The sequence below is a fragment of the Rhipicephalus microplus genome, chromosome X, assembly GCF_043290135.1.
Source record: "Rhipicephalus microplus isolate Deutch F79 chromosome X, USDA_Rmic, whole genome shotgun sequence".
Lineage (NCBI taxonomy): Eukaryota > Metazoa > Arthropoda > Arachnida > Ixodida > Ixodidae > Rhipicephalus > Rhipicephalus microplus.
The window spans coordinates 269,569,784-269,593,860 of NC_134710.1; the positions used below are offsets into that span (position 1 = coordinate 269,569,784).

Here is a 24,077-nt window from a genome sequence, read left to right on the forward strand (position 1 = left end):
CTCTTCCAGGTCTTATAATTGGGACCACTCTTGCAATTTTCCAGGAGTATGGAAGGTCTTCTGTTGTTCATGCATCAATTATAACCTTAACAAAGTATTTGTGATCACTGGACTTCCGTAAGGAAATTTATTAGTTGCTTCTAGGCCGCTTATAGGCTATATATGCTATAGGTTATTTGTGCGTTGATTCTCAGAGAAGAAAAAGTTTAGTTATGTCACATATAGCCACAGACACGGCATGGTTGCCCCCACTTCGAAAACAGGAACTGGCGCTGAAAACCAAGCATTCGCAGATCTCATATAGATCCACGGGTAGGTCATCGTTGGCGCAGGCATTCCGTTGCTACGGGGTCTTCGTGCAGCTACCGTTGCCTTTCCCGTTCTCCATAGAGTATTCTCTCATTGCATGCACTCGGGGCCTTCAGCCCGCCGCCATCGCTTTATTGTAGTGCAAACTGTTGCCCTCTATTTTTAGTAGACTAGCGACGAGTGACGGTATTTATCCAGATTTGTGGTACATAGCCATTTATGATAATGCTGGTGTTCTGACAGTGCGCACAGTGGCACAAATCCGATAACATTACGATAGTTTTTTGCGATCATCTCGCAAGGAACGATTTGCTAAACAGCTTCAGTGTTAAAAAACATATATCAGCAAGTAAACGAAGCTGCGCTGCTTATCTTCATCGTTATCTGAGGCTAGACTCGTATCATGTAAACTTTAGTCCACCATGATGGTGTAGCTGCTTGGGGGCTCGGTTGCTGACCAGAATGAAGGACGCGGGTTCGATCCCGTCCATGGTGGTCGAATTTCGGTGGAGGCAAAATCGTAGAGGCCCGTGTACTGTGCGATGTCAGTGGACGTTAAAGAACACCAGTTGGTGAAGATTTCCAAAGTCCCGAGTCCCCTATGGCGTCCTCCATAATGATATCGTGGTTCTAATTGTAATAATTTGTTAATTATTTGAAACGAATTTCTGAATTAAAGACCGAACAAAAGAGAAAATTTCTGGTCTTATTTCTGTGGCCTTGCTTATTCAAAGAGGTATTAGTTAAGATTTTATAATGAAAGCTCTACTCATAACACCTCTTCTTTTCTATTTGGCTGTAAATAGCGATAAAATTATGACATGGCTACTTTGAATACTTTTACCTCGAGATCTAGCTCATTTTCAAAGTGCCCAGCCGCAACACAAAATCATGTGATATCATAGCTTCATTGGCCAACCACCTGCGGCACAGAAGTGATTGGAGCTCAAAAGTTTTGGTATAGTTCCCCTCTTTTTACTTGCTCTATTGCCCGAAAGGGTTTCATTCCTACAAGTTGTAAAACAAACAAATAAATAAACAATGAATGAATGAATGAATGAATGAATGAATGAATGAATGAATGAATGAATGAATGAATGAATGAATGAATCGTATTGGCTTGCACACTAGGCGCAATGTTCAAGAGACAGTGGAGCTATGCGTACATCGGCAGTCCTGACACTTGCGTTATTGGTATTTTTACAAATGTTCTCTTTATTTAATTTTTTCATTTAATTCCTGTTTCTTGAGCATGTCTTCTTGTCTCTGTTTATTTCTATTTCTTTCCTTTTCTGACGTTGTCCCAAGTTCTTTCTCTTACTCATTCTTTCTATGTTTCTTTGTCTATGTTCCATTTCTTTTTCTGTTTCAATGTGTTTCTTGCTTCCAGTTCTTTCAGTCTTTTTCTCTGGTTTGAAATACGAGGGCGATGCACGGACAGTGAAACGCCTAGACGCGGACAAGCTCTCGTATTTCAAACCATTATGAATCACCCGCGCGCCCAACCAACCATTTTGACAAGTTATTTTTCTCTGGCCCAACTATTTATTCCTCACGTTTTCCTTTGGTCTCTCTCCTGTCTTCGTCCTCTCTCTTTCTCTTTTTCTTTCTATGTTATTTTTTACTCGTATGCGTTTCCAAGACTGTGGAGGACTTCCCCCGTGCGATTGTTGGTAGTTCCTTGTCCCTATCATGGGAACCGCCATAGGCTCATATGTGAATATTTTGTTTTATATGTTAAAATATTAAAATAAACAGAATATGTCCTAGGGAGTCGTGGAAATGAAATTAAATGTAAGATTAAAGGACAAAAAGAGGGCCGAGAGGGTCAGGGACCCAAGGTGAGGTATCGACACATCAGTCGAAATCAGAAGAAAAGGACTTGGTCAGGGCTTGCAGTGAGAAGCCAAGATAGCCGTAAGAGAGAGGGAGAGGATTCCAAGGGTACGCAAGTACGGCAGAGAGACGAAGAAAGTTGGGTGGGCAAACGAGATTCATTAAGAAGCTCCCGTGAATGATGTTAGCGAAGCAAGCACAGGTCCGGCTTCATTGGATAAACGCAGGAGAGGCCTTTGCCCAGAAGTGGGTGTAGTCAGGCTCAAGATGGTTATATATATATATATATATATATATATATATATATATATATATATATATATATATATATATATATATATATATATATATATATATATATATATATATATATATATATATATATATATTATACCCAGGATGAGGCCAGGAGATTAGAATGAATGATCTACACAAAAAATGTCAATGCATCAACTTAGGTACAAAGAAAGTTTTGTCTGAAGTGACAAAGTAAAAGAAGCTATTGTGAGGGCAAGGGATAAAGGGAGTAATGAGGGCGGGAAAATGCAAGAAGTGAGCGCTTGCCCCATGGAAAAAGATAAAAAAAAATGGTGAGCGGTGGCACACGTCATTTGACCTTAATCTGTCGTGACTGCTTGAAAGGCGTGTTGGCGCTTACGTAAGCTACATTATACAATTTCGCATCTCGTGTTCCGCATTTCCTGTTGAGCAAAATAACATTTCTGTCTTCAAAGCATAAGGAAGATAAAAAAAACGCCGTTCGGTGTTTGCAGGATAAGGTCCTCGCTTGAGCACGTGGTGTGACCGGCTTTAAGTGTACGACCAGTGAGGCCAGTGCCAGCGAACTTGGCCAGATGGCGCCAGCCACCAGCGGTGCTCTTCCCTCCGTAGGGAAACCTGCGCGGCGACGCTGGGTGCGCTCGATTCGGTGTGCGCGCCCCTTTTACCGGTGTCCGAACCACGCGCGGAGCCAGACGAAGCGAGTGGTCCGCCGGCAGCGGACGCACGGTCACCGGAGGCCCGCGCCACCGCCCGTGCAGCAGCAGCAGCACACGTGCTCTCACCGCTCAACGACAGCCTGCAGTGCCGTGCGAGACCAGCCAGCTGCAAGCCGAGGGTGACCAGGGGAACGCTGAGCCATGGGCAAGAAGAACAGCAAACTCAAGAAGGAGGTCGTCAACCAGCTCGTCAATGAGACGTACTGTGAGTAGCAGACGAAAAAAGAACTCGAGGTTCTTACAAACAAATTATTGATACACTTTCGTTGACCATCGATCAATTAATTGATTGTCTGGCCCTCTGCTTGATCAATTAATTGAGCGAATATTTGGTCTGCGCGTTAACTGCTGACTAAGTTTAACCGACGTGCTCACTAAACAACCTATGACATTGCCAGGTGCGCGTAAAAGTTTTCACAAAGACGTGTATTCAGATAAAAATAACGAGATTGCCTTAACGGCTGGCGTTAGAACGGCCTTCAAATCACGAATATGACCAGCCTCAAAACGGGAGGATAGGTTAGTGAATACACTGCCCGATTGGTGTCTGAAATAACAAAGCTTTTTGCTCTCGAGATCCTCTTTTGATTGGTCGGGCATCTGCGCTAATCACACGTGGCCGTTGCCAATTCTTGCAAGCCGCTCCAGAGTCGAAACTGCTTTGTGAATACGGGCCCCTATTTATTTTTTTCCTTCAAATTCCGGAAGCCCTTTCAGTTGTTTCTTGCTTAAGTTGAGCTTACTGCACGTTCAACTACAACTCTTAAGACAATCTTGCAATCCGATGACTGGACATTCTTGTCTGAAAACATTAAATTGGCCATTTATATTAACAGGCGGCGAATATAATGATGCGTAAAACTGAATTCACTGCAGTTTTTATTGTTTTATTGAGAGCAGCCACGTAGTTCCAATAACTTGGATTTCAGGCAATGTCTGATATCTTTGCAACAGCAGCATAAAAATTGTACTCGGCGGCCGAGTTTGAAATAAGCGTATGCCGAAAGCAACAAGTCAATGTCATGCCTTTTAAAAAATGTTCGTAATAGTACATGAGTGAATAAGTAATATCATGATGATGATGATGAAACGTTGTCTTTAACGGTGCAAGGGACATTTATGTCCAAATAGCACGAGGACATCATTTAAAAAATATACAAGCACATAATTTGTGGACTGTTTATCATGGGTTGCACATAACAAACAAAAAAAAAAAAGCTTTGTGTGGGTCAGAGTTGAGAGACATGAAAAATGCAGAAACTATGCAACAAGAGTATCTATTTTATATATATGAGGGAAGCATCCTGATAACCACGAAGAATTTACTTTCTCAGCCAGACCGTTGCAGAAGCAACGCGGCACGCTTAATGCAAGTTGACATTCCACGGGAACCAGATCACATAATGTATCTTACGGGCCCGTACCATACGTCGGATTACGGAATACTATAGGGAGAAGCGCTCGATCATAAAGCGCTTGTCATTGGTCGTTTCTTAATACGTCACGCCTCCAACATGTGTGGTACGAAGCGTGACGACGCGGAGAAAACGGAATGTTATTCTGTATTTCGTGGGACGGTATATAGGCGCCTTATTGATACCATGAGTGTGAAATGCGTAGGCACAATTTTAGTTTTTCTCTGTTATAGCCCCATGTCAGGTTTCTGCTGCGTCTTCTTTTATTCGCTAATTGTTGTCACTATATACTGTACAAGTTTTTGAATGCGCAGTAATGAAAACGGGTGAACCGCAATCATTTCTTTACTAAATAGTCAACCCGCTTAAAGGAATTGTGTTGGTAGTTATCGTAATTTTGTTCTCTAATTCGGCAGCATTAACTTCCGCTGTACAATAGCCGGCGCTGACTGAGCGAACAAAATTTAATGAAAAATTAGAGAAGAGTGCTCAGTCCAGCACTCATATTCTGAATTTGTGTGACATCCGTTGTATGGTGGACCAGTTAGCGCCGGCACTGAAGAAAGGGGGGGAGGGGGGGTGTTTCCCGCAGCACCATCTCCCATTACTCCAGGGCATGGGGCGGAAAAAGGGTAGATCTTTGCACTTTACTGTGATGTGATAAGTCACTATAAAGGCACTGCACACCGGGCGAGGGTCTGGATAGCATGTGTAGACGTGTAGAGAGTAAATACTTGTGAAATTGTTGGTCTGTAGGCGCCGCAGAGCTGCAGCCTACGCTCCTATACTGGAATCGGGAGCGTGATGAACGGGCTGCGTTGTGCAGTAAGGTCTCAAGATGTTGTTAAATGTTAACAATGATGTTGTCTCCTCTGGGCTAGTTTACTCATGGTGCGGTGCAACCCGCAGGTTGAAATTGTGTGTGGTCGCAGAAGCGTGTTCATTCCACATCATGCAGAAGAAATTTCGTGTTTACTATTCTGTGACATCCATGCGTGGTAGCCGAAAAACCGATGGGCACGGCGATGTGTAGTTGCACCACTCAGGTGCATCCTTGAACGCTGCTTGGGTATATATATATATTTATATATGACAAAAGGGGGTGAAGTTTGTCGAACTTCGTGACCAATGGTTGCTGTCCTCCCGTCCACCGGCGCGCAGGTCAAAGGAAAGGCAGCTGTGACAAAACGATGCTGATCATCAGCCACTACCACAAAATGACTTCAGGTGATATAATGGGAGCGTTGTAGTGTACTGTTAATTCTTACTTGTCCTCTAAATGTCGCATGAGGTGATGGACTGACGTGATGAACGCCTGCAAATGTCGCATGAGGTGATTGACATGAGGTGATAGATGGCAGTCCGTCAATCTGACTTCATAGATATTACTCAAGCGTGCTAGTTGAAGAGGACGATGCTGAGTAGCGATTACTGCCTAAATGCTCTTGCGGGTTGTACCATTGTACCCACTACTCATCCGTAAGGCAATAGTCTACATTGGTGATGCTGTGGCTGATGACTACGAAGAATTATGGCCTTTGTTTGGGGGATGAGCTTCAAACCACCCCGTTGTTTAGCAATTCGCGCAGTGTTACACCTGGTACTATTTTGCTTTTGTACCAGGCTATATTACATCTGTTAACGTGATTCCTTGACCAACATGATGTATGTGTGTTTTCCCCGAAGAAGTTTCAAGCACCGGCATAGCTCTGTGGTATACAGTACTCGACAGCCACGCAGTGTCGGGTTAAATCATGCCGACCCCCCCTCCTTTCTTTTCTTCATTGGATGCTAGAGTGGTTGCCGACGCCAGCGACGGTGGAGGACAACTGTGCCACAAAAACAGGTGTTGTCGTGGTGTCACGACATCTTTCAGTGTAAAAACTACGACACATTTGGTTTCACACTCCCATTTTCCTGAGTTTAAGGTGACCACGACGAATGCAACGTTCACAATGCACGCTGTGCCACAGCCTTCACCACTGTATATTTTCAAAGGACTCGGTACGCGTAAAGTTGGTCAAGGCCAGCAGCTAGGCCTAACGGTTAGGTTCACTAGAACCGCTGTTGCAGGAACCCATTGGTTCTAAACAAAGCACTCTCGCCATTCCCGATCTCGCGTGACAACGAGTGTAATGCTTCTCGGACACGCTTCTGGGCGCGGCAACGCGAAATTGCTACGAGTCTGCCGAGCGAGATTTCTCCGGTAAATGTTCGTAGCGGCGAGCGCGCCACGAAGCGGTTTGTTACGAAAAGGTTCCAGGTCGCTTTTACTGCATGGCAGGTGCGTTTGTGGCCGTGCGCCTTCAATTCGTATTGACGGCGCTGGTGCCACTGCGGATCGTTAGGAATTGGAGACGAAGGACGAAGCAAGGTGAAGGCAAAATAAAGAAGAAACGACACAAGGATTGAAAACACGCGATAAATAACGATGCGAAACACCAATTACATGCGTTTGTATATGTGGGTGTATATATACACATGTAAAATTGAATATATTTGGAGGTGACGGTGGGGGGTGTGGCGTTTGAACCTCCTCCACACTCTCTCCCGGGCTCAACCAAGGATTGGGCAAGCACCACTATACTCCACTACGGTTCACCAAAATTAAGAAGTTGTCTCATGGCCCTTCTCATGTCCGCTTAACTACATGTTCAGAATTTGAGTTTTGAAGCAGTTTCAGCGACTTCACGTCGCGATGGCTGGTTAAACAGCGCCGATTGTGACAAAAATATTACAAATCAAGCTAGTCAAGCTATGACATAGCAATATATTTTCATTGGCATCAGCTGCAAATAATTTGAAAACTCCCCACTTTTGCCCCACTAAGCACTATTGTTAATGTGCTTATCCACGTGGATTCTTACGGGCAAGTTTTCTGGGTTTCTCGAGTTCTTAAAATTTTTTCCTTCCGTAATGACTAAATAGCCATTCGATTTCATTTTGTTTCTCACGGTGTGATTCTTACTCTAACGCTTTAACAGTAATTAAGGCGAATTCTTATTAAAATATTATTGACCCCCTTTCTTTTTTGTGCCAAACACGCATTGTATTTATGAGACATATACGTAATGCCACCTCTATAAAAACTGCGGACAGTATTACTCTAGTGCGAGTTGTACTGGCGCTCACCTATTATTGCGACACTCGCTCACATTTCACGACGTAGATATGTCGTGCCTGCGACCAGGTAAATCATCCATTGCAGAGACCATTGGCAGGAAGCATATAGATCCTCGCGCACTGGTCGAACTCCTTTCCTGCTCTATCAGCGCTAAAGAGGAGATGGGAGATGTTTACAAGAAACAATAACTTGTGTGATAGTCGCACTGCACGCACCAAGTTAGCACTATTTTATGTAGCACCACAATGTTTTCTTCAGAAGGCTTGTATTATATAAGCATGAAATGCCCTTATGTGGGGTTGACAGCGACGTTCAAATGATCTTGCACGTTATACATACTCCGGGCTCTCAAGCGAGAACATCCGGTCAACAGGTCAAAAGTATAGAAAACGTGGCCTCAGCGCCCAACCCTTTGTACAGGACAGCATTCCAAACCCAATATAATTACTGTTCAAATAAGTTACAAAAATGTTTCTTCATAGTTTTCTTAATGTTTGTTCACGATATCAAATAGGCGGTAACGTTCTGGTACACTGAAATTTTATTCATCACCGATAGTGACGTACTGATGCAGGACACCATACACTTCATTGTCATCTGTGTCATCTTTGGGCGCTGAAAGAGGTTTGCCTGTTAAATGCGAAGTATTTCTTAGCGAACTTCGGCGACTTAGAGCATATCTATCTATCTATCTATCTATCTATCTATCTATCTATCTATCTATCTATCTATCTATCTATCTATCTATCTATCTATCTATCTATCTATCTATCTATCTATCTATCTATCTATCTATCTATCTATCTATCTATCTATCTATCTATCTATCTATCTATCTATCTATCTATCTACGAGTTTGAGCTCTCCAGGCCGTTTTGATAATGGTATCAATACCAAAAATGACTGTATGACGAGCATAAGTGACAAGTCGTAACATGAAAATCCTGATGTGTCATTAATGTCATAATTTACATTTCATGGTCTTGCTGCTCTTGCGGTGGTTTCGTTCACATGACATGTTGCAAAACTGGTATGGTATGACATGACTGCATGGTGAACACAAATGAGAGACCCTAACATGAAAATCATGACATGCATGTCATGGAAGCCATGACTACACGCCACGCTCATAGTGCGCTCACGGTCGATTTGCTGGCTTCACATATACAAAAATTCGGTATTAAGGGACGTGAATGAATGAGGAAGTAATATGACTGCTGCAAACATGATAATCATGAGATGTGTGTCATGTAAGAACATGGCATGCCACACTCATGATGCGCTCGTGGCCGTTTCGCTAGCTTCACATATACTGAATTTAGCAATGCGTTACGTGAATGAATGACAAAGGTACGTAACAGTTGCCAACATGATAATCATGAGATGCGTGCCATGGAACAACATGACTACATGCCACGCTCATGATGCACTCGCGGGCGTTTTCTCAGCTTCTTATATACCAAACATGGTATTACGTGATGCGAACTTTATGACGAAGGTAAATGAAACGTCCAAACATAATAATCATGGCATGAGTGTCATGTAAAACATGACCACATGCAACGCTCATAGCACGCTTGCGGCTTTTTCGCTAGCTCCACATATAGCAAATCACGTGACAATAGTAGACGACGCAGGGAAATGACACAATCAAACATGATGATCATGACATGGAAGTTATGTACGACACAGTTTACGTCCGCCTCGTAACGTTGTGCTGATTTTAAAGTGATATATCAACCTTGCTCATTCGTGCTTCGCACATCATCGATTCACACTGTACGTGGGACCTGCCAATTTTTTTTGTCCTTTCAACGCCAGCTGGCCGTTAGTATTGTCGCGCGGCCGCCACCTCTTTGGAGCGGTCGCACCATGCTGCGTGCCAAAGCAGGCAGCGTACGGTGCGGTGGGGATGGTGTGGTGTCGTAAGAACTGGTCCTCCTCTGGCCGAGACAGTGTTCCTGTATATGGTACCGCAGGTAGCAGAATTGCGCATAACTTTTCGTTGCAGCGCTCGTGCCACTATTCGGCTAGTGCCGTGACATTGTGAAAAATGGGGCAAATGTTCAATATCTGCGTGGCGTCACCAACTTTACGGACACAATGGTACGGCTTCCGCGCTGACTAGTTTCCGTGAGCTCCATCGTCGTTGCTTTATCGAACAGCGAAGCAGCTCCGAATTATGATTAACAACAAATGTTGCTTTGTCAGTGGTCACCATGGCGTGATCGCACTCACAATTGTCTTTTGGCTGCATCACTTATCAGCTGACAGAAGGAACCAAAATGCAGCCACCTGATTATCAAACCTACGTGCATGAAGTTTGTTTCAAACACTCTTGAATTCAAGACAAATCGCTCGTGCCTTCCGCATGGTGAGAAAACATTGTGAGAATGTGGAAGATAATCACATCATTTTTCGCTGCAAGGTAGCAAGCGAGCTATTGAGCTTTTCGATCTTAGCGCGCATGAGAAAGCTGTGGTGGTGGAATAGGCCTTCGCTGTATTCTTAGAGCACGCTACTCGATAAGCGGGTGCACTTTTGCTCAGAGCTTCACTAAACGCATTACACCTGAGTTTCACTTGGGGCTCTTTTGAGTCAATTTAACATTTAAATAATTATTCATGTTTAAATAACTCGGTCACAATTAGCTCACTTATAGCTAGGACCTCCAATTCACTTTAATTCTTTAAGCCACTGCTTTTACCACCGGTATCGGCCTAACGCTGTAAAATTGCTGTTGTACTGTCGTTTGGCCACGGGGGTTGTACTCGAGAAGATTTACTTATATACACCTTTGCTGTAACAATGCAACCTTGCTCAGGGCGTGCGAATAGGTCTGAAGCATGTCGTCTGCTCCGGAACATAGCTCTGTATTTATCTCCTGCGTGCGCTACGAGTGGCTTCATTGAGCAGCCGTTGAACATAATGGCGGACCTATGCACATCTTGGCTCCCGTTGCAAGCTTATGCAATAACTTTAGCCGGGTCGAGTCTTGATATCGGAGTTTCAGTTTAAAAGAAGAAAAGACGTCAGCGCAAAGACAGGGACATAGGAAACGAACTACATGATCGAGCGCTGTATTCAGCAACTTCCTTACGGCTCAGTAAGCTTGCAGGCCTCCGTTACACCGTGGTGGTGGTGGTGGTATGTTTATTTCTCTCAGAAGAAGGGACCAGAACAAAGTTCCAGAAGCACGAAGGTTCCAATACTAGGACTGTTTCGCAGCGTGTTAACAATGCTGCTCGAATCACCTCTGTTCAATATGCTTGGCCAGTAGCCATTTCGTGCCTGTACGTATACTCTCAATTATGAGAGATAAATCTGTTTATGTGTTTTTTTTCTTACCAATGACATGCTTTAATAAGAACTCAAGATTGCATGCAATGCTTTGCGTGCCATATGTACTTCGAAAGTGGGATACAATTTCCTCAGTTCTGTGACGAATATAAATTTTCAATCGATCGTCGTATCCAGTTTCTTACTATGATTACACAAATTACACATTTGGCGCAGTTACATGTTTCACGTAATTAAAGGCGGACCTATAGAACAATACAGAAGCTTCATAATTCTGAGCTGCTCGATGAGTACGCAGCATCTAACATCACAGCGCATATTTTAATGAGTAGTGTCGTTTTGCTCTTCACTCACCAGTGGTATCTCAGCAGGTATACGGTGTCACGGCACCCACATTTTCATGCGAGCACCACCCAAGAACGCTCGTACATAAATTGACGTTAATGAATTACAGATCTTCAAAATTAATTGGAATGAACTAAAGTGCTCCTACCCATTAGTATATGCTGTTTTGGAACAACAACAACAACAACAATAAATAATAATAATAATAATAATAATAATAATAATAATAATAATAATAATAATAATAATAATAATAATAATAATAATAATAATAATAATAATAATAATAATAATAATAATAATAATAATAATAATATTATTATTATTATTATTATTATTATTATTATTATTATTTTACTCTAAAAACATAGATGAAGAAGAACAGTAATAATGTGACGCATTAGGAAAAGACACCATGCGCAGCAAGTTCGCTTACTACAGTCTTGGCTCTCTCGGCAAAAAGAAAACAAACGTGATCAAAACTTAACGAGTTCGCAAATACTCTCTTGTAAAGGTCACTCCCGCGTCGGGCATATTTATTGCTCTTCGATTGGTTGTTTCACGTTCCGTGCGTTTTGGTTAAAGCGCCCGTTACGTTTTCATAAAACAGCTGCCAAACTTCACATGGGATGCGTGCCGGTTTCCGAGCCCTTCAGGTTGAAGCGACGAATGATTGAATGCGATATACAAGAGACAGACGCTGTATTTTTTTTCTGGGATTTCACATTCTATTAGGGCACGCAGCTTGCATCGACATCACTTTTGTTGTGGCGAAGTTGCTTTCAAAACGCACGAGCGCACGCATATAGGAAGAAAAATAGGAAGAAAAGAACGGCAGGGAGGTTAACCAACCTATAGACAGCTGGTTTGCTACCCTAATTAGCGTTTTGGTTATGCGCACGCACGCCAGTTTTGAAAAAGGAGGAACACTGCGGTAATGTAAAAAACTTACATGAAACAAGTTTTCGTCGCAACTTCTGTGATCAACTAAGGGGACTTGCCTTTTACATTCGCCTTATATCAGCAGTACACTTTAAAGAAATACATTTGCCTTTACCATATAGGGTGCTGTTCAGCCAAATGAAAGCCCAAAACGCACTTGTGTCCGGACATGCACGTCACATAGCAAACTGCTATTCCACAGAAACTTACCGAGTTTAGACCACCTGGTGTTCTAGCCCTCTCCCTCGAACTCCCTGATTTTTTTTCATATTGTGATTTTCGCACGTAAACCAGTACAACGTAATTTAATAAAAACATATTGTACGAGCATGCTATTTCTTCAGATTAGGAGCAACCTATACTCACGCACCCATTGGTAAGTTTGCTGACTTTGCATGACTGTTCTATTTTGACATGTACTTGGTATCTGCGAGTGAACATGCATGTACTCACAACCTGTAAGGCATGGGCAGAAAGTAACAAGCACAAGCACACGCGCATGCGCAAACAGGCACATGCATACCAAGTTATGATGGCCTCACAGTCACACGTGAGTGAATAAGCTCATACTTTTTTTACTTCTCAGTTTATGCATGCAGGAGCCAATAATTTTCAGCGCAATATTATGGTGCACTTAACTCATTGCTCATGCAGATGCATTGACAGCGCAGTTATGTACGTAATAATGCCTGTTAAATTTCAAAGCTGCCTGAACCTCAAAGCTTTTTAAGCATGAGCTCCAATAAATATTTATGAACATCTTGTGTGATTGTAGCAGAAGCCGCCACGCACTGCACATTTCATTTCGGTTTACTGTGTGTTCCGTAATATTGTGTGAATCTGTAGGTCATTAAAAAAAACTTAGAATGCTGCCATTTGAAAAATGACATTCAGACCTGGAGTCATACGTTCTTAGAACTGTCTTGGAAAACTGAACTGCGACAGACCGATTTCTGCAGTGCTTTTGTCCTTTCGCCGCCGCGTGCAGCTGCGCACGTAATATTTCACTTCAGGCTGTATGAATTGTGCTCGACACATGCTACCTTTTCCTTTCCCTGTTATTATTATTGCTCTATTTTTCCGCCGTACCTCGTCCATAGTGACCCTGCTGCATCCTTAAACCGACTGCTTAACATTAGGCACTTCAGCCTTCCCTTCATTAAAGTCGAGGCTGTTCATTACTGCCCCCCTGAACGACTCTTGCTTTCTACATCATGTTTCCAAGGGGACAGCTTCGTCGGTGCTTTTAAATGCTCTCTAATGACTTCTCAAAGGCGGACTAATGCCGAGTTTCTTCTAAAACGTTTGCCCTTTTTGTCATTCTCGTAAAGCATCTGCAGCCGTCGTCTTCCTTACTAACGATGGTCCTGTTTTCGACAATATTTTATCCCCATGTTTGCCCTTCCCGCGTGCACGTGTATTCCTGGCCTTGGGTATGGATTTCGACCTGAACGATTTTCTTGACCCCTCCTCCCACTCTCTCCGTCCCTTTCTTTTTTGGACATTTCACTGTTGTCCTGCTGCATCGATCACACGTGCGTTTTAATTGCAGTGTGGTCGTTCGTTTGCTTTTTCGATGCTCCAGTCCATTTATGTCTTATTGGCTAGTTTGTTTCGTTTTGTTTTTTACGACGTTATCATCTGCCAATGTCTAGTAATCCACGATGACATTAGCTGCTCGCTGGGTATATTTCTTCCGAACTTCTTGGGATCGTCGCTATTACTACGTGCTTCATAAGGATGGCTTTCTGTCTGATAAAATTGTTCGAAACGATAGAGCACGTTCTCTGTCACTGCCCTCGTTACAGCGTGCAAAGACGGCAGCTAGCTGCTGCGTTAGCTCGCCTTGACAACAGACCCTTCTCAGAACAGTCAGTGCTTGAAAGGCGACATGATCTGTCTTCGCACAGAAAATCAGTGAATGTCTTATTGAACTTTTTGCGCAGTAGTGGGCTATTTAAAAGGCTATATAGCACCCCAGCTCACTTTTTCTCTTTCACGCGTCTATTTCGCTCTTCGTTTTCTTTCTCATCTTTCTTCCCTATCCCCCTTTTTCTTAGTGCAGGGTAGCAAACCAGACGCTCCAATTTTCGGTTAACCTGCCTGCCTTTCTCTAATTTTATTCTTTCTCTCTCTCTCCCTATAAGATACGCTCATGGCGCATGGTCAACGCCGTCTTGAACCGCTCAGAAACATTAATTACGCTTCGGATTACTCTCGAAACGCGGTAACTGATAAATGTGATTTTTTGCTCCTAATAGCAAAGGTTACAGTACCTTAGTGTGCATGCATTCAAAAAGTGGTGACTCTTACTTTCGGTGGACAAAATTATGTTTACTGGTTACCACGCTTAGAGTGTGTAATACGCACCAAAATCATTGGCTCAAAGCGATTTCTGCGCTATTCAGCATTAAATGCACCGTGAACGATTATCAAACCCGCGACTTCGCATTCAGAAACTGAACCATACAAGATACTTTATCCTTTGTGTTCACCTCTCGTGACATTTGCTCGGTGATTACACGCGACCCATACGCAATGACACCTGTAATCACATGAGTATCATGTTGGTAGGATAATATCCTATTAATACATAAAGAATTAACTGCAAGTGCAACATGAATTATCAAGAGTATGACGAAAATAACACTGAGAAATAGCGACAAAATTCAGTTTTGCCGCTAGGGCGAATCAATTATTGTGATAATAACAAATTGGTACGTTATATGAAGCAAGGTTAGAAGCAAACTACTTTAGGATCTGAAATGACATTACTCTAGAAAACGCAGATATAAAGCAATGCAACTATTGCAGCGGGCGAGGTGGTTCTCACAACGTAACGCGCAGCCGTGAAATGATCCCTGTCGTGATAAAGCGCGCAACCTCGCACATGTCATCAAAGTTCGCAGTTGCTACCCGAACACACTGTACCTGAGCCAATGTTCACAGATCCTTATATCGCGATAGCAATTATATGGATACTCTCGGCTGGACTTCGCCGCCGGCGTCGGTGTCGCCGTCACTCACCGTATGTGTATACGTAATACATGTAAGCAAATGCTAGAAAGAAAAATATTCTAGAAAGAGACTCTGGCGTGCGGAATCGAACGTGGGGCCTCTCAAACGTGATTGCGAGGCGTTAACCACTGAGCCACGGAAAAGCACGGCCTTCAAAGTTCAAACGGCAAGCTATTTATATCTACCACTTATTGCTGGTGACGGGCTTTTCGGAGGGGGAACTATTGTGTTTTCAGCATTACCAGCAAGATGGCGCAATGATCACGCGTCGCCACGTCGTCACGACGCGGCGGGGCGCGCTCTCATCTCCCACGCGTACTTTGTCCCGCGAAGAGGATGGGGTGGACGCTCACTCACGCCCTCTTATCTCGCGGTGGGGAGGATCGTACGTCTTGGCTTGCTTTGGCCTTTCACCGGAATGATTCTGTTGTAGTCACCGGGTACACAAAGGTCACTGCAATCGTTGCACAGTCTCGTTTGCAAAAAGAGTAGGCTTTTCAAACACAGCGAAGTAACAACTGTGATGCTTATTCGCGTTCATGTGTACCTGGGAGTTTGTTTCGTGCGTACTTTCAAATTTGTTGCCATCGCGTTCATTGCTTCGCCTTCGCGGCAAAGATAATACTTTTTTCAGCTTCCGAACTCCCCGCTTCGCCTACGGGAAGCAGGCGGCCGGCTGCAGTTCCCGCCACCACGGCGCTGAAGTCGAACATTTTAACAAGCAAACGAGGTTTGTCTGCTACAGCTAGGTGCAGTGTCACCGGCGTGCAGCGTTTACACAAAGATTACAGGCTACGGAAGAACCCCGTGCCACAATTTCTTGTTTTAGGCAAGGGAAGTGCAACTTCAGGCATTGAGGCGAGATGTGCGTCTTTTCGAGTGCTCGGTAAAATAATAATAGCTCGCGTAAGGATAATGCTAGGCATGCACTCTCAGATCAAAGGCATTTTGCCACACTTGAACTTCCGGTTCTTACTATGTTGTAGAAGCGAAATTCGGAGCTCAATTGCAGTCGCTACGTCTCAACGAAGCCTCGGTACAAACTGTGACTCATCTGGTTCCAGATTAGTTATTCAGAAGCTGCTTTCATGAGTCTTGGCATAGGGATCTTCGACGCTGTGACATTAACTTGGCGCAGCGATAAGCACCTCGGGCGGCCGTACCCTGAAGAAAGTTGAAACCAAGTCTTCGCTGTGAGCCTCGTTTAAAATCGTCTGAAATGACGCCTTTTCTGTGTTCAGGTGACATAAACCATTGCACTTTCTTCTTCTGAAGTATTCGAATTTGTGGGTGTCTGTCAGTGGGTAATATTTCTGATCATTCAAACTAAAGTTGTGAGCTTTGGGGAAGTAAGAATATGAATACATTGACACAAGAACACTTTCCACGATTCCACACTCGTTTACAATTATTTCATTTAACCTATGAAAACAGAAATGTATCCAATGTACATGTGTAACGAGCGTTTGAATTTCACACAAATTCCAAAAGCTTCTTGTTACGTTTCGGGCTTGTAGGCTTCAGCAGCAAAGCATGAAGTTAATTTCTTGTGGACCTATACCTATTCGGTGATTTTGCCGCTTGTTGCATGATGGATGCACAAATTAACACTTTCTCCACTTCAGGCAAATCTCGAACTAAGGCATTCGAGTCACTTAGGACGAGGTCTTGAACTTTTCACTCAGCTGGCATATTTCAAGTTTTGTCCTTTCATCTAGTGGCAGTGGCACAGATCAAGCGTATCTGTCCTTAATTCACTGTTTGTATCCTGCACCTAGTTCTTGGGTTTTGCTACCATTCTTGTTTTTGTGTTTTCGCTAAAATTACACAAGACGCACATCTACTTCTGTCAGCATGACGACGGCACAATTTTTGTGATGAATAGTTTATTAATAAACCAACTTTCTCCTTTCGCTGAGTGCCAAGAAGTGGACAGCCGAGGCAAGACTGCAAAGAGTGCACAACTTATATGACCATCTTTGAGTCCTTGAATTACCGTTGTGGTATATCAAAAGATAACTTCTTCAGCAATTTTCCGCTCGCCGAAACCACGTTGGGTCAAATCCTTGCGGATAATGACGCTACAGGATGCAGCAGATGTATTCTTTGACCTCTGCATTATAAAAGAAAATTACCGGAGCTTTTTTGGCTAGTCGGGTACCACCAAACTTCACTTACGGGGAAGCTGAAGTGAAGCACTTTTTGGCACTAGCTCAGAAAAACTAAAACCACCGAAGGAGTGGGTACCTGTTGCGGGTATTCTTGTGGCTGACCGCAGGGCAACAGCAGTTAGTTGGGGTACAGACACGCTTTTCTATGGCAGCCTTCGTCTTTTGTGGATTCATTGCAAGTACCCTGGGAGGTTCGGAAATGAATAAGGAACTGCATCACTACTCAAGGCCCATGCACCACAGTCGATGTCAACGGCTTCTTAATTTATGATATGCTCACATGTCTTCATGATGTTGCTTTCTTGAAAGTGAACATCGCACACCTCACACGTTTTTTTCAACCTTTTGCCCGTGCGTGGAATTGATGTTTCCCACTTCTGCAGTAACTGTGGATCAGACCGCGAGAAGTGGTGTTTCATGGAGTTTTTCCTGTACGCGCTGGTGCGCCCGTGCACAAAACAAGTCGTCGTGATTGTCCGGAAGTCCTGAGTTATGGCGCACAGAATAGCAGCAACAGTAGAATTAACCTCAATAAAAGTGCACGTGTGCTCAATGCGTCCACACGTGGTCAGTGCTTAGATCGTGCCAGTGATGACAACAGTCGGGAAGTCCTACGTCGTAGATGTCTGAGTGGCAACCTTCCCTTTGCACCAAGCCAGCACTTCTCCGGTCAAGAGAACTTGGAAAGCTCTAATATATTACTGCATGATTCACTCACAAACTTCAGTATTTAGGTGCGATGACTTGTCTACGATTTGCACTTGTCCCCCAGTTCAACCAGCTGAGCGGCTCAGAAGTGTCAGTTAATTATTATTATCCTTTAGCGTTAGTCCGCCTTTGGCATAAATAAAAAAAAACAGTACCACTTGGTTGCCTAAAAGGTGCAAGCACTGTCCATAAATTCACGTATGCACTAGTAATCAATGTCTTTTGACGCAATTCACAAGAAAATTGTATGGTCCTGGTATATTGAAAGAGTGTTTTATAAATAAGCGCAATTTCATAAAATAAAATACAATGACTAGACCACTGCACCCTGCTCGCAGCATATGCAGACTTCCCTTGGCACCATAACAGCAGGCTGAAATAAAGCCTATACAGGAGAAAAATAAAGCAGTATAACCAGGAAAGAAATATGCACACCGGAAATGCTCACTCATGACTGAAAGGTTATCGCACGTGTTAACAAAAAGACCAACAACCGAGGGGCGTGTTTGTAGTTGATTAATAAAGTTAAGTTTTTGCGCCTAGCGATAGCGAAGGTTAATTGACTTAATCAAAGTGTGGACTTCCTTATAACATGTCACCAAAATTTCTCGCGTGGTGTAGTTAGGCTGACTGTGCAATATTACCAGGCCTTCAAAGGTGAAATTGCATGACTTAAAACGTGAGGTGTGATGAGAGGGCTTCGTTCAATGAATTTTGATGCTCTCTGAGGCGTGTGTTCACACATCAACCCGTCTGACCGATGTATATATGTGATCACAAGAGGAATTCGGTTAGCAGCTCTTGCACAACATTTGACAAAACAATTGGCATGCCTCTCATAGTACTATTCTCTGCCCACTGCAGACCCCTACGACCTGTTGCGCTCTACGTAAGAAATGTTGCTACGCGTATGGTCCGGAAAACGCAATCTTCACCTCGTATTGCTTTTCAACTGCTTTTCACATTGCGCAGAACGTATGCATGAAATATTTGCAAAACTTCAAGTTTTGTTTTTCGGAAGGTTGTCCAAAATAATATTTGTTCAGCTGTTAACAAACTGACACATTATGATATAGGCAAGACACCACGCCTTCTTGCAGCTCGAAACTATTGCTCATGTAATGTGCCCAAGTTTTTTTTGTTCGCCGAGCGTAAGTACGACATCATTATTTTTCGTTGAACATTATTTGAATGCGCTGACACGAAATTTAACAGTGGTCTCACTCAATGTGGAAGATACTGTCAGTAAACATACTCCACAGCACGGGTTACACGAACAATTCGTATATCAAATAAGACACGACTACCACGAAGCGCTCAAGGAAGGTCACGATATTGTATTTCAGTGGTTGCCGAGTCATTGCGGAATTGTCGGCAGTGACTGCGCGGACGAAGCTGCTCGATCGGCTCATGACCAAGACCTGCGTACGCCCATACCACTTTTGAGAACGGACGCTGCAAGACGACTACAATCACTTGCTCATCGTATAACTCTCCTACAATTGAATACATCGGGTTTCTCCAACACGCACCTGTATTCGATCGACCCAAACTTGCAACTTCGTTTGCCATACGGGCTCCCACGATGCGCTGAAACTTTACTGTGTCGCGTGAGGTTGGGCGTGGCATTTACGAATGCGTATGCTCTCGTCTCCTTGGAATGGTGAGCACTTCAACATGCAACATCTGCGCCTGCGAGGAAACGCTCCAGCACATTCTATGTCACTGCCCAGCATACCAGTCTGAACGACGCATTATGAAAGCCAAGCTCCGTCAGCTGGATTCATGGCCGCTTGCACAAGAGAAGATCCTGGGACCTTGGCCGACGGTGTCCCATACACGCAAAGCCACGAAAGCCCTCTTGCACTTCTTAAGGACCACCAGACTTCACGACCACTTGTGAAAGAACAGTGTGACACCATGCTGTGTAGTCTCGAGCTGACTATTCATCCTTCTATTTCTTACTCCTCTTCTTTTCTATCTCCATCCTTTCTATTAATCTCCCTTTCCCCCACTCCAAGTGTAGGGTAGCCAACCGAGCCAAGCTTGGTTAACCTCCCTGCCTTTCCTCTCTATTTATCTCTCCATCTCTCCACAGAGACATTGAGACATGTTATAAACAAACCTCAAATTATCAGAGCACGGTACTTCGCACGTTGATTCTAGTTCCATCCATTTGTCTTTAAACGCGTTCAAAATGTGTTACTTTTCCTTCTTTTCAGCGCGTGACTTGTCCATGAAAATTATAAAAAGCCTATAGCTGTAACACTTTTTTTATTTTTTATGTATTTATACATACTGCAGCCTCTATTAGGGCTATTGCAGGAGTGGACATACAAATGATCAGGTGATAACAAGCAGAAACAAAAACATGAGCATATGGCACAAATTTGTGGTTCATAGTACTACACAAGATACAGAATGAACAGAGCAAGAGCACAGAAAGCAACAGAACATGGAAATATCTACTTAACACTCATGTGATATAGCACTCAGAAACTGCTCCAAAGGGAGCCCGCGGGTATCGCCGGGTAGCAAGTTCCAGAGCTCAATAGTGAAGGGAAAAAACTATACTTAAACAACTCAGTTTTGGGGTGAAGTGGCGTAATATTTAGCGCATGTTGACTCCTGGTGTGAACAGAGGGTGGTGTGGCAAACTGCAGATACCTGTGGAGCGAGGGCAAGCGCGGCGAATTAATCAAGGTGTACAGGAGCTTTAAGCATTCTGAATGGCGCCTGGCAGATAAAGGAGTTAAACCCAAAGGGGCTAAGTTGGACGTAGGCGAAAAATCCCGGTCATATCTTCGGCAGATAAAACGGACGGCTTTTTTGTATGGATTCTAGTTTTGCAATGTCGGACGCTTTGTGTGGATTCCACACGACACAACCGTATTCGAGTAATGGCCGTACTAACGTTTTAAATGTTAAGAGCTTGGTTTCTTTTGGTGCTACACGGAGAACGCGCTGTAAGTAACCTAATCTCTTCAGGGCTTTATTATACGTAATATCAATGTGTTTGAACCAGGACATGTTGTGAGTGAAATGAAGGCCGAGGTACTTATATTCCATTTTTCTTGTTAAATGACAACCATCGAATGAGTAGGGAAATAGATGAGCGAATGACCGAGTAGAGAATGTCATGCACACAGTTTTTTGGAAATTTACATTCATTTGCCAGGTTTGGCACCAAGTGCAAAAATTGGAAAATGAGTTGTTCAGTTTCTCGTGATCCTCAGCAGAAGTAATTTTTTGATAAATCACGCAGTCATCGGCGTATAGCCTAATCTGAGACGTTATGTTACCGGATATGTCATTAATAAATAATAAGAAAAGAAGGGGTCCAGTACTGAGCACCTGCAGTTCTCTGCAATTTTGTGTTAACGGCCCTATCGAGCCGCGATGGTATTAAAATCCATTGTGTTTTACGAGCAGTTCATCGTTGAATAACTATTAATTCAATGTTCCAGCTTACATTCCTCGCAATAGCATATTTTGACTACATGTATCGTTACGCAACAGCTCGCATTCCCCTCTCCTTCTACGATCGATGTACACCCGTCCAGTGGTAGCTACACTGACTGCCTGATTAATTTTACATTTTATGCGTATAGATATACATACAGGTGTGTTCGGACCTTAGTGAAAGCAGTGGCAGGTTCTTTTCGTTGTGTGCTCGCACGGCGCCAATGGGCGGAAGAAGAGCCGGTTTTCTCGGCGTACCAACTTTTCCCAAAGTGCTCTGCACGCCCGTACGGCGTTGTGGAATTGCTTGAAAAAGGTCTGTTTACCTACGGTTGAACCGCGATCTTCGGTAGCCCGATTTCGCAAGTTTTCTCTCTTACACAGAACGCACGACACGTAGAGTGGTGTCAATTTGTACTATAGGAACAAGACAGCAAGGGCAACAGCAAAAGTGTGGCTCAAGTTTCCTTATAATTGCTCTCGCAATAGTAAAGAGGCATAGCGTAAATAATGACTACAAATTGCGCCATAGTGGGTCGAATACGTATGCCTGACATCTTTGATGGTACGTTTACTAAGAGAGGGAGAAAAAAAAAAGCTCCACTAACCTGAAACCAAGGCAGGTGAAAAGCACCAGTGTCTCCCATAGCAATACCTAAATAGCAACCTCATTGCTGCAGACAGCGACTCAGATAGCGTCCACAGTCCATCGCGGACAGTGTACATCACAGAAACAGATTTTATCTTGAGCCAAAGTCTTCTTTGCCGCCCGGAGAAGCGCAGGTGCCGCTGTTCTCGCGGGCGAGCGCACGTTTTCGCGAGCTGTTCCTGAGTGAACGCGCTGTTTTATTTGTTACTTGCTTTGCCGGGACAGGCTATGAAGACCGGATACACCGACAGCACGAGCATGTATAGGGTGCTTCACAGCAAGAACGAAAGCTGGTCTCATCAGAATTAAGTAGACCGCAGGTTTCGCTGGTCTTCGTGATTTTGTATAGTGTGCACGTACCTTCAGAAAAGTTCTATTCAGCCCTTGTACGTCTTCCTTAACTTCAAATATGCTTGATCTACAAAGAAAACTAACGTCACCTCGATGGATGAAACGCGGATCATTCCAATGTGGCGTGGTGCATAGGCGAGCGAGCACGCAGAGCTTCGGAGCAGCGTTGGTCATGGAGAGGGGTATGGAAAGGTCGGGGTTTTTTGTATAGGCTATGTGGATGAAGAAAGAAAAAGCAAGTGCTGCAGCATTTCAGGGTATCCAAATGAGGCTAACATTTTCAATAAAGCCTGAAGATGTCCAGCTACTCCTACTACTACTGCTGCCACTACTACTGCTACTACAAATAATAATAAAGATAATAAATCATGCCATGCTTTGTTCACAGCGCGAAATGGCTGGATGGTTTGGACACGTCTGGGTGTCACCACGTTGTACGCGGTTGCGATAGCCCAACTTCATATTGATGCTGTAAGGCACACGCGCGGGAGCAGCATAAGACATATAGCAGTTTCGTACGTCATTCTCATTTCTCGCAGCGACACGGCTTACTGCCGCACAGGTCCACTGATTTGGCGAGTCCTTTAAGGCACGCACGCTGTGCAGGGATCCTCATGACACCACCAGCACATCGTCACGTCATGTATACTGATGCGCTGATAAGTATCATGAAGCTGAATTGAGCTTGCGGTGTGGGCCAACAGCTTTAGGTTAATTGGTGGGGTTTAATGCCCCAAAACCACCATTTGAATATGAGAGACGCCGTAGTGGAGGGCTCCAGAAATTTAGACCGCCTAGGGTTCCTTAACGTGCACCCAAATCTGAGCACAAGGGCCTACAGCAACCCGCAGGTCACGAGATTCAATCCCGGCTGCGGCGGCTGAATTTCCGACGGAGGCGGAAACGTTGTAGGCCCGTGTGCTCAGATTTCGGTGCACGTTAAAGAACCCCAGGTGGTCGAAATTTCTGGAGCCCTGCACTATGGCATCCCACATAATCATATGGTGGTTTTGGGACGTTAAACCCCACATATCAATCGAATCAATCAATCGGGCCTACAGCATTTTTGCCTCCACCGAAAATGCAGCCGCTGCAGCCGGGATTCAATCCCGTGACCTTCGGGTCGGCAGCCTTAGCAACTAGACCACCGCGGCGGGGCTATACCTTTAAGACACAGAAAGTAGCAGTGTTATTGCTTGGTTACTCCGATCTTTTCAGGTGATAATCCATTGACAAGATCCCAGACATAAACTTCGGCGCATTAACAGAGACCGCTGGGCTGCATTTACCTAGAGACGATGGTGTTTTCTGGGTGAGTGACCAAAAGCGCCCTAGAAAGCAACGAGATCTCTTGCGTTTCTGCTTTCATTGTAGTCGTGTGTGTTCTGCCCAAACGCTCGTTATAATTTCAGCGTGTGGTGAGTCGAACAATAAATACATGACTTTCCA

At 43.9% G+C, this 24,077-nt stretch overlaps 1 protein-coding gene across 1 annotated transcript in view; it reads left to right on the forward strand.

Annotated features, from left to right (window-relative positions):
- The first annotated feature begins 3,148 nt into the window (after window positions 1-3,148).
- The window catches only part of LOC119161519 (frequenin-2), a 340,020-nt gene continuing 319,091 nt past the window's right edge, over window positions 3,149-24,077 (forward strand). The window contains exon 1 of the mRNA XM_037414042.2: window positions 3,149-3,348. Coding sequence (XP_037269939.1) covers window positions 3,285-3,348 — 64 coding nt within the window. The 5' untranslated portion in view covers window positions 3,149-3,284. The remainder of the gene's footprint in view (window positions 3,349-24,077) is intronic.